Below are 12,204 nucleotides of genomic sequence, written 5' to 3'. Positions count from 1 at the left end.
TTATATGTGAGGTCATTATACCACGTAGTCTTTTTTTTTTCAGAGAGATATATTCCACCATTCTAGTCTCGCGTGATCCGGTTACTTTCTCCGACTATAATTTTCGGCATGTTTCTGAGAACCCTTGTTATGCCGTTGGCTTCGCTGAATCTGATTTGCCACGCAGGCGCGTGGAAAATCAGCAGGCAGAAGAGGTTGTACAACGTCTCATGAACGGGCGATGGGAACGATGAGAAGGTGACGCACTGCCAGAAGCCCTGAACTTCCGGGTGCTCCATGACGCGGAAGATGAGTGCCTGCGTCGAAAATCAGATTCAGCGAAGCCAACGGCATAACAAGGGTTCTCAGAAACATGCCGAAAATTGATGTCGGAGAAAGTAACCGGACCACGCGAGACTAGAATGGTGAAATATATCTCTCTGAAAAAAAATATATAATGACCGCACATAGAAATTAACACCAGCTTCTCTGCCACGCTTATTTAAAACTCACATATTCGAAAAAGGCGGAAGTGTGTCTGCGCGTGTGCCTCCATGTGGGCGTAGTGATAATGCACAATTTTATTTATATTTTGCGCTTTCTATGGTACCCTACACGGGCCGTGTTTGTTTGAATCTGCTTCTTCTTGCATATTATAATATTTTAACCCCCCTTCCCTCCAGTGCGCACAGGCACGGGGAGGCACACGCGCAGACACACTTCCACCTTTTTCTAATATGTGAGTTTTCAATAAGCGTGGCAGAGAAGCTGGTGTTAATTTCTATGTGAGGTCATTATACCACGTAGTCTTTTTTTTCAGAGCGATATATTCCACCATTCTAGTCTCGCGTGATCCGGTTACTTTGTCCGACATTAATTTTCGGCATGTTTCTGAGAACCCTTGTTATGCCGTTGGCTTCGCTGAATCTGATTTTCCACGCAGGCGCTCATCTTCCGCGTCATGGAGCACCCGGAAGTTCAGGGCTTCTGGCAGTGCGTCACCTTCTCGTCGTTCCCATCGCCCGTTCATGAGACGCTGTACAACCTCTTCTGCCTGCTTGTACTCTACGGCATCCCTTTTGGCGCCATCATTGTCTCGTATGGCCGAATACTTTGGGAAATACATCGCCAAGCGAAAGAATCACACGGTAAGAAACTTTCCTCGTCATCTTAATGCGTGGCATTCTTTGGCCAGGTGCCCGGGGTCATTTTCTTCTCTGTTACATTGATCCTTCCGTTTCGTGTCCCAAGAGAGAGAGAGCGATAATGAGGAAAGGCAGGCAGTTCAACCAGATATTAGTCTCCGGTTTGCTACCCTACACTAGGGATGGGAGGTGGTGGTTAGAAAGACGAAAGAGACGAAAAAGCCCGTACTGGTATCGTGGCTGCCCGCTTACCGCCTCCCACTAGTGGGCGCACGGACTTAAAATGCGTTATTTTGACAGCCAACATGGGAGTGATGGTCACTATTGGTATGCATCATGTAACCGCACAAAAACAAGGGACAAAGAAGGAACACACAGTACAGGCGCGGAACTTCAACTAAGGTGTACTCCGGGAAATCTCACATTTATACAAGTATCATAATCACACTTGCTAATAATCAGACAGCCATCACGTGACGTTGGCATGCGGGCGTGAGTGCCGCAAATTTGCTTGTAAATATTCGAACTCTTTATCGCTCAATGACACTGAAGGGCTGCTTACGCAGCTGCCAGATTGCATTTTTATGCAGTAAGCTTCAAAAATTTCTCGGCTCAGTTGTGACGCAAACATCTTCAAGACTTTAGTGTCGCGCAACCTGGGCGTGCAGTTACGACAGTGGCGACAATGGTCAGCCAGTTTGGCACCCCCCGCCAATCCTTCTACTCCTGCGCGGTGCTCCTGCAGTCTGACGTTGAGGCACCGTCCCGTCTGCCCTATGTAGCTATTGCCACAAGGGAGAGGTATCTTGTACACTACCCCTATTCTGCATGGGACGAACCTGTCGACGTGCTTGATACCACATTCATTTCTTTGTTCTTACCCTGCACCATGTTGCGCATGCCCGCCAGTTTTTTGGGCGCCGTGAAAACCACCAGTACTTCACATTTTTCGGCCACCTTTTTGAAGCGGTGGGAGATTTGGTGGTAGTACGGGATGGTAACAGGTCTACGACGTTGCGGCTCTACGCTTGGGCGGAGCTCTGATGGGCCCCGCGCTTCCTTGGCAAGGGTTTCTAGCACCGAGGTGACGATATCATGCTGAAATCCTGCGCTCTGCAGTCGTTGCAACTGTAAGAACACGCTATGTGTCATGGTTCCGCGACACTAAAGTCTTGAAGATGTTTGCGTCACAACTGAGCCGAGAAATTTTTGAAGCTTACTGTATAAAAATGCAATCTGGCAGCTGCGTAAGCAGCCCTTCAGTGTCATTGAGCGATAAAGAGTTCGAATATTTACAAGCAAATTTGCGGCACTCACGCCCGCATGCCAGCGTCACGTGATGGCTGTCTGATTATTAGCAAGTGTGATTACGATACTTGTATAAATGTGAGATTTCCCGGAGTAAACCTTAGTTGAAGTTCCGCGCCTGTACTGTGTGTTCCTTCTTTGTCCCTTGTTTTTGTGCGGTTACATGATGCATACCAATAACGACCACCAACTAGCCCGCTTATCCCTGTTAAAAGTGATGGTCACACATACATTTGCCCAAACGTCGTCCTCCGGGCTTCAAACGGCTTCGTGACTTTGTGAAGCCATCGTTTTCATCAAAGAACTCTGTTATAGATAATTGAATAAGCACCATTAAAATTTGCCGACGGTACACACTACGTGTAGTACAGATGCCCGTTATTGAAACCACTATGCCACGGACGTCGACAAGCGGCATAGAACATCCTTATAGAGACGCTTGGCGCGACCACTCTCTTGGGGGCAGTTGTTTAAATGGGAAATTCGGAGGCAGTCACATTTGAATGAGCACCCATTTTTTATATATCCTGAAAATCGCACATAACTAATTCGATATATTCATAATCGAATTCCGAAGGTAAATCGAGGCAGCGTTGAGACCGAGCGCGTCCCGCTGCGCGTCCAATGGGAACGCCCCACGAAGAATTGTAGGGTGAACTTTGAATGATCGTATGTCGCGGCCCAAATCCTGACCCAGCACACAGTCGCCACATGCTTGCCAGGCGAAGCGTGCCGTGTCAGCAGCTGCCCCGACTGGTTGAGGCGTTCGGTTTCCAATTTCCTTGGGCTTGTCACGGGCCGTGTCGCTCTGTTATTGATAGTGGAGTCGCTCTTTCTGATATCCCGGCACGCTCGGTTTCGATATTGCCTGGATTCACCGTCGAAATTCGATAATAAATATCTCGAATTAGGCGCGACCTTCGAGATGTTGAAAAGTGAGCGCGCATTAAAATGAGACTGCCTTCAAGTTCGCCATATAAACAACTGCCCCTAAAGCACTACAAAAAAAAGTTAGTGAATAAATTTTTGTTATTAGCCTTCCGAAGCTCACGTTTTTAGCAGATAAATAATTATGTTCACCTCGCCTGGAGATAACTGCAAGGTCACCACCTTCAGTGTCTTGTAGCCTTTCCATAAAAATTTGTATGGTGCTAAAAAACCCGCCCTGTATAAATCATATCATGAGAAGCCAACAAAGACACCAAGAAAAACATAGGGGAAATTACTTGTACTTACTTATTGAATTAAAAAATGATAAATATAATGACAATGAAAGTGGATGAAAAAACAACTTACCGCAGGTGGGGAGCGCTCCTACGTCTTCGCATTACGCGTGCGATGCAATTGAGCTAGAAAGATCACGCACCCAGAAAGATAACGTACTCGTGACGCCTGCAGCAGAAAGGATGTTCCACATACGCCGCCAAGGTGTCTGAGTGGTGGCGCTGGCTAACACTCCCAAGGTTAGTTCTAGTAGTAACACATAAATACAAAAAAAAAAGTGGACAGGGAAACCGCGCCGCGGTAGCTCATTTGGTTAGAGCATCGCACGCGTAATGAAAAGACATGGGATCGTTCCCCACCTGCGGCAAGTTGTTTCTTCATCCCCTTTCACTGCCATTAATTTATAATTTCTTTAATTCCGTAGGTTGGTACAAATAATTTACCATATGTTTCTCTTGGTGTCTTCGTTAGCTTCTCATGATATGATTAATAAAAAATCGGGCCCCTCCGGTTAACCCCCTTTCTTCTCGTTCCACCCTGTATAGAGCAGTACAAGATTAGCACAAGAGAATGAAAAGCACTAGTAGTCTAACGAATACATGGTGGCAGGACAATATATTCTACAAGACAATACTTGACAGCCAACAAACTTGTGAATGCATAATGAAGCACTAAGAACAAGAACATAATACTGATTGCACGTTTCTCAGTAGATAAACAAAATAAATATAGGTGAACAAAGTAGCATTTCTTGAACAGATATCACAATAGAGGGTATTCAGCACGTAAAGAAGTATAAACGCTGAAGGTCAGCCCGAAGAAAAGAATGCTCATAAGAATGAGTTGCCAATGTAAATTGGTTTTTGAGTAACGATAACAATCACCTAAAGATTCGCTGTTAGTTATGAAGTTAACTAGCTTATTCCATTGCCTCATTATGAATAAAAAAAAATATATGTGAAGCTGTGGAGGAGGAGGACGACTATGTTGGCTGTAGGCGGATCTAGCCTTGTATGAAATGCCGGTTGTTGCTCCGCCTGAGCGTCTCCTTTCAGGAATGTTCGTCACCGTTCAGATGCGCAGCACAAGACTGTTCTGAGGCGTATTCTAAAACAAGCGTGGCCACTCATTGCCACTATTTACGGTCGCTACCTCACCCGCCCCGGATTTCGTCTTTTCCCCGATGATAAAAAGAAACTAAAGAAAAAGGGGGAAACCCGTACCTACGAAACGCAATAACGGGTTTAAAGCCAATTAAACAGAAAAAATGAGGGGTAATGACCCAACGTATGTCTTTGAAAGTAAAAGCCAATTGGAAAAATAAATGGTGGGCACGGCAACTGCAGAGTGTCCAAGACTCCTTCAGCGAGGACCGAAAACCCCGCGTAAAGCGTTTATTGATGCAATGTGTAGAAGGCGAGCGTAATGATGAGAGAACGAAGACCAAGTGCCCGAAGTGCTGGAAGCTGGGATCGGCGTGGGCTCCTGAACGAACAAAGACTGGATGCCTGGGTTGAGGAAGAATACTGCAAACTTGAAAAAGAATGGGTTAAGGATGAATAGATTCTGCTGGCACATATATAATGAGCCAGCAGAATCTATACAGACGACAATAGGCAGGCACATTACTAATACAAGTCATAGTAAAGTGAATTGAATGGGAATGCAGGAAGGGAAACCCAATATGGAAGAAGAACAATGATGCGTGCATAATGTGCCACTGGGTTGTGATTGCACCTTTAAGTGTTGGTGACTACCCATCCCATCCACACACGTACCAGCTAGGGAGCATCGTACAAAACAAGTTGAAATGGTAGTGCACAGAAGCAAGGTAACCTCACCCGCCCAGTGGGACAAAAGGGGCTGAGCAGGCCAGACGAGGCTTTGCTGCATCGCTTCCGTGCGGGGTCAGTGCGTGTATATGGTCGTACAACACGGACTCGCTACGTCGCCGTTATGTGTGACTTGTATACGACTTTAGGTGATCTTCAGCGAACACTGTATGAAACTGTCAGAGTTGAGACAATATTTTATCGCTAGTGATTGTTTATGATATGTTGGTCGCGTGTGTAAATGTGAGACATACCGTCAGACATCTATATTTAGGCGAATGTGGGCCAACTATAGCAGAGCACTTTCTGACGTGGCTGTAGGGTGCGATTAACCTTTATTGATAATTCGGTGGATGTTCGCGTAAACAGTTCATGCATGGGCAAGTGCACGAGAACCGAAAATGTGTTCGCCGCTCCCCGTGTAGACTCCCTGTGCGAGCTGCGCGTCTAACGCAGCCCAGGAACCGGGCGTGGCGGACGCGGCGCCCCGCGCGCGCACGAGGCTCCGGTGCTCGGACATGCAGCGCATGCAGCGCGCCCAGTACCGCACCCTGCGCCTGACCGTGGTCATCGTGCTGGCCTTCTTCTTCTGCTGGACGCCGTACGTCGTGATGGTGCTGTGGTACCAGCTGGACGCCGAGAGCGCCAAGCACGTCGACGACTACCTCCAGTCGTCGCTGTTCATGTTCGCCGTGTCCAACTCGTGCGTGAACCCGCTCGTCTACGGCAGCTACACGGGGCGCCTGAGTGCGGGGCGCTGCTTGTCGTCCCGCTGCTGCCAGGCCGACGCGGTCCCGGGCCGGGACGATCATCGGCGCTTCTCGTCCTCTTTGAGGCGGTTCTCCAAGCGCACGCTGCATTCTTGGGTCCCGAGGACTGTGGCCGCCGCCGCCGCCGCCGCCGCCGCCGCCGCCGCTGTTCACCCCAAGGCCGAGTACGGCGCTCTCCACAGGCCGTGCTGCTCGCTGTGCGTTGCTGGCGCGCACGAAATGTGCGTGTTCAGTGTGGACGTTTTGTGCGTGCACGCTGAGCGAGCGCCTGAAGCCCGCTCGGTGCACAGCGCGCGTTGCCTAAAGTCTAACTGCAGCTCGCCGCTCAGAAAGAACCAAAGCCTGTGAGAAAAAGGCGTGGCTTTGTTGACTTCTGGGAGCCATGAGCGGCAAGGAATGTTCTTGTTTCGACCATTTAGCTCCTGGACTGAAGTCTAACAGCGTAATGCCGAGCATCTTGGTCACAAAGACTGAACCAATCGGGAATAAAAAACATAGTGCGCTATGTCAAGCGCGTGCCCTTCTCTCATGGCGATATTACAATGGAAGCAAAAGAACGTTGATCTCGTCAGAAATCTGTATACGCGTTGTGCCTACACACAGCAAGAATCGACACATAGATACGGAAAACTGGGAAAGAGTGCCTCCACCTTCCTAATTCAGGAAAAACTTAGATAAAATTTAACATAATATAAATTACGAAATAAACCCACATACTAAAGAAAGGATGGCATAGTGATCTTTCGGTCACATACGCTCAATGCAGGGGAAGAAATCCCAAAGTGGGCTCTTGCTAAGTATGAGTATTCAACATCCTGGTGCGTACTAACAATTGCTTCAAGTTTGGTTAACGCGCGCACGCGTGAAAATATCAATAAAGAAAAGGACATTTTTGAGCATGTAGGGAAATTTCAATCTTTATTACACACATTTCCTACCTTAACAGCGCTCACTGAGGCTACTCAATGGATGTACGCAGTATATGAAATATTGTGCTTCACCTTGAAGACACATTTAGGTAGTTTGAGTGGGAAAATATATATACTAAATATTTTTACTCTTATTGACATTCCCAAGACACTTTACGCACTTCCAAGTGCTTATGTGACTGTCTGTCTGTTGGTCATAGTATCTTACCGTATTCCCGCAATGTTGGCCACTGGCTAGTTCATAGTTTAATAGGTAAAGCACGAGTCTGCTGTACTGATTAAACTGAGTTTGAAACCAACTGCCAGTCCAACTGCGGTCAAGGGGGATGTAACACTGAGTATTTACCACTCTTCAATGAACCTTATTGACACCACCTTGTGTCAACGGTTGTGTGCGACGGGATACGTGCAACCCTTCAATGACACAAAAAAAAAATGGCCATAACCCATCTCACGATGACTATCGGCGGTAATGCGTTTAGCATTGAATCAATATAGTGACAAGCGTATCGCCACCGTCGAAACGAGTTTTGTGTGAAGCGAGTGCTGCAGCGGGACTCCGCTTTCGCGCTTCCCTCGGAACACTAGGCGCCATCTAGCGCTGCCGCCGCGAAGCCTGTGCGCGGCCGCCGAAATGCACGGCGCGCCGGTGCGTGCGAACGCCGAGGAACGCGGCGTAATCAGTGGGCGAAGTTAGTCAGACGGATGGTTTCGAACCCTGTCCCCTCATCCCAACAACCCAATGCGCATTCGACCATCAACTACCCAGTGATCCAGGTAGGCGGGAAAACGGGTAGAGAAATGCGAAGGTACGAAGCCCCCGGAAAACGCGGAAAGTACCTTAAGAACGCTAACAAATTAAAAATCACTACCATTTCTTTGGTGCAGGGCTTAATCGAACCGACGTCATATCTTCACACCACAGACGTTCTCGCTTCCGCCTCTTTCACAAACTTGATCATCAGAATGAAGCATCGAAAGGCGATCTTCTTTTTCAACATATATTTCATTCCATAGGGATCCCAAATGTGAGGTTGGCGTCCCATCTTGTTGAAGTAACCTGTACAATAACTCGTTCATCCCTAAAACCAGTATCGAATCAAACCACTTCCCTTCGCTCCGTCGCTACCATCACCGACTCCAACTTCAAATGTGCCATTAAAGATGCATTCTTTAATTTGTATTTTCTGCACGCCGCTGCACGTAATTACCATTACTTTCTGTAAATCGCTCGAGCCTTGAACGCACTCTTAATAAAAAAATGAATAAACAAACAGATGTATTCAAGCAATCTTGTCTGAATACATACATATTCGCACATGTGCCACGCGCAGACTTCGCGGATAGATGGTGCGCGGAGTCCAGAGGGAAGGGCGAGGGGCACCCTGCCGCACACGCGCACCACACATGATATGCGGCGGCGATACAGTTTGTGCCGCTGCAGCTTCAACGCTAATCGCATTAACGTGGGTATTCATCGTGAAATGGTTATTGCCGAAAATATTTTACACTAAATTCTTGGCGTAAAGTGACCGGTAACACAAATATGATCACTTTTAAGGGTGTACATACTGCCGATATGTATAAGAGATGCCTAGAGTCCTAAAATTCATACGCAATAAGAAGACAGATACAGAGAGAAAAGGCAGGGAGGTTAACCTGAAGCAACTCTCCTTTTCGCTACCCTACCCGTGGTTTGGGAAAAAGGGGTTCGGAAAGGAGGGCGGAGCAGAGAAAAAGAAACGAACTTATAATAGGCATTAGGCCAGACTGCTGCGTCGCAAAAAGTACAGTATACTGCTCTGATAGTCCTCTGATAGGATAAAGAGTCACGTCTACGTTGTAGCATTATGTCTTGCGACAGAGGTGGGTCGTCGAACTTGTTGAACACACTGGTAAGTGAGCCTCTCTGCGTGCTGTATATATATACTGTGGACACTGGCGTAAAATATGGCTTATGGTATCCTTATCACCACAGTGGTCACAGGCTGAGTCGGCTATTCCTATGAGGAAAGCGCGTGCATTGGTAAACGCCACCATTAACCATAGCTGTATAAAACGGTCGGGCCTTTTCGGGGCAGCCCTGATGACACCCGGAAACATAAGTTAGGGGTCATGGAATGTAGTGGCGTTATGTCTGAAGTTGGGCAGTTCCAATCAGATAGAGCGCATTGGTGTGCAAACGAGCTAAGTTTCCTTGCAGCATCCGTCCATGAAAGCGGGATCCCTATATACTGGGCTTTTTCTTTGTCTAATCGTGCCCCTCATACGCAATATACAGCTGCTCAAATGAAAGCGAAGGTTAACGCATGCATTAAATAAGCCAAGGAAAGAAAAGGCATTGCATTAATATTGACAAGGTGATTATAGGGACAATTATAGGACAATATCACGACGTCCGAATTGATCTAATGGTTAATCCACTGAACTAGTTTTTTTTTCTTGGCACGAATGCGGCACAAGATATAACAAGGTTGACCAGTTTGCAATCGATCCATGTCACTGTATGTTCACACGAAGGGTGGTGTAATGAGGCATCGTTATGAGCCATCTCACCCAAGAAAACGTTTCGGTACCAAGAGTTTTTTACACTAGCCCTCCGCTGGTATGTCTTTCACGCTCGAATGTTGAAAGCAAGGATAATGTTGCTAAGTTTGTCGAGCATTATCTGAACTTCGTCATGATCTCATGGATGTTTCAGGGGAGCCTGCGTTAGGCCTTATTGTTGCAATACATCGACGACACAGCCGCTCTTTTGCCAGCGGTTTCAAGGAGTCTTCCAGGGGGAACTAATTGTTCGCGTAGCTCCCACAGGAACACTGCCATTCAAAAGTTGATGGTTTGGATAGGTAGCGTCGAGGACGGGCCCCAAAGTACTCATTTCTATAGCCACCAACTGCTGATAATTAGAAAGTTAATTACCGTAACTTTGTTATTTACGAACGCAATTCCGGGAATTGCTCCATATCTAGGGGCTGCCAATCCGTACATTCGAAAAGTAAACGTAACGTTACCGTGATTTATAGTTTTCTAAATTTAAAAATTTGGTGCCACTAAAAAAAAAACACCTTGTATATTGATAGACTTATTTTGGGGATACTCAAATGGCTCAAATTTGTGCACGGCTACGCAATGTTGGATGTGCACTTTACCGTATAAGGAGGGATGCACCTATCAAGACTAAAAAAAAAGTTATAGTGCCCGCGTTAGGTTAATCACATATAAGGCATGTTTATTTGCAGCGGATTTCGGAGATATAAAATTGACAGCGTATTAATAACCATACGTAAGAGCGTGGCTTACAACCAAATCACCGATAACTCATTTCGAGATTTAGAAATGCCTGATTTTGAGCCATTATTTCGTTAGACGATTGTGATGCGCTATTTCCGGAGCAATGATTTCCGCAAACCTCTGAGTAAACATCCCAGATATGTAGTTCCTCGGACAAGAACTCGTTATGGAAAAGGACAAAGAAGGTATTATATTTCCCAACCATTTAATAAACTTCCCAGTTCATTAGTTGATCAGGGAAATTTGTCGGGATGAAAGAAAGCCCTGAAAGAAATTATAAAATAGGAGTTCTCACATGTATACTGTCTCTTTAGTTGAAGTTTGATATTAGCCAAAATTAATACAAGACTATGTTATCCGCCCGCCGTGGTGGCTCAGTGGCTATGGTGTTGGGCTGCTGAGCACGAGGTCGCGGGATCGAATCCCTGCTACGGCGGCCGATTCCACAGAGGCGAAATGCGAAAAACACCCGTGTACTTAGATGTAGGTTCGCGTTGAAGAACCCCAGGTGGTCCGAATTTCCGGAGTCCCCCATTACGGCGTGCCTCGTAATCAGAAAGTGGTTTTGGCACGTAAAAACCCGTAATTTCACATTTTTTATAACTATGTTATCTGCACTGTTCTCAACTTTCCTTTTCCTGTTTTTTTTTGTTCTTGATGGGTTGCAACATTGTTTATATGTTGTTCTCTTTTTACTCCATTTTAATGATTGTTGTATGCCACGTGTATTCATCTGAACATAAAAAGTTGCTTACTTGGCATGTTTACCTGAGAAACCTGCAGTTTAAGTACATTTAGTTTGTCTGTAATAAGGTTACAGAAGGTTCGAAAGTAGGGGGAGAGCGCACTGATGGAAGACAAGACGAGGAAAGGACCAACAGGGCGCCGTCCCCGTTCTGCGTCTTGTGTCCGTCTTGCGTTCCGTCAATTTCGCGCTGTCCCCGTATACTTTCGGAGCATGAACCAACTATCCCAAGCCGCAACCCCAGCAACCTTTACAGAAGGCATTGCACTGACTGCCAGGTTTCTGCCATACAGGCCCACGGAAGGCTTTGGCAGACCTAGCAAAGATATCTGTACAATGTGCTTCATTTCAATAAAGATTATTATTATTTTTTTCTTTTTATTTTTTTATTTTATTTTTCAGCATCAGACGAAAACAGAGCCTGATGCAGGGACAGAAGCTAAAGGCTCTATTATTATTATTATTATTATTATTATTATTATTATTATTATTATTATTATTATTATTATTATTTTGTTTTGTTTTGAAAGCACACATGCACTTGAGAAGAAAGGAAAAGTGAGGAGGAAATTGGCAACTGCCACCGGAAGGGACACAACGCCTGCCTACTCTTCAGAAGGGAGTAGGAGACAGAAACACAGAGAACGCAGATAGGAAAGGAAGAGCAGGAAAGAGGAGAGAAAGCGCTAGCTGACAAATCTCAAGCAATAAAGAAGAACTCACGCGCACAGCAAGCCACGAAGCCAAGTGGACGCACCGCCGCGCTCTGCTCAGTCGGCTCTGCCGAAGCCAGGCCAGCAGTCTGGCTTCTGCGGGTGGCATCGGTTTTGCGCGCCCACACGTTAGCTGACTTGCTGAGCAGTTGCGTGCATGCCACGCTGCGGTGCTTACCACTCCATGGCCTGAACGAAACGGACGGCAAATGCCAAGCTTAATCTATGTAATCCTTTTATTGGGTGCTGAAACGCTTCAGCGGTT

The 12,204-nt window shown here is 46.5% G+C and overlaps 1 protein-coding gene across 1 annotated transcript in view; it reads left to right on the top strand.

Moving 5' to 3' along the window:
- LOC135904296 (adipokinetic hormone/corazonin-related peptide receptor variant I-like) overlaps positions 1–8,629 on the top strand; it is a 34,725-nt gene extending 26,096 nt beyond the window's left edge. Inside the window, exons 3-4 of the mRNA XM_065434926.2 lie at positions 923–1,127; positions 5,945–8,629. Coding sequence (XP_065290998.1) covers positions 923–1,127; positions 5,945–6,606 — 867 coding nt within the window. The 3' untranslated portion in view covers positions 6,607–8,629. The remainder of the gene's footprint in view (positions 1–922; positions 1,128–5,944) is intronic.
- Positions 8,630–12,204: the final 3,575 nt, after the last annotated feature.

The sequence above is a fragment of the Dermacentor albipictus genome, chromosome 1 (genome assembly GCF_038994185.2).
Source record: "Dermacentor albipictus isolate Rhodes 1998 colony chromosome 1, USDA_Dalb.pri_finalv2, whole genome shotgun sequence".
NCBI classification, from domain to species: domain Eukaryota; kingdom Metazoa; phylum Arthropoda; class Arachnida; order Ixodida; family Ixodidae; genus Dermacentor; species Dermacentor albipictus.
This window is presented reverse-complemented; position numbering and strand designations above follow the sequence as displayed.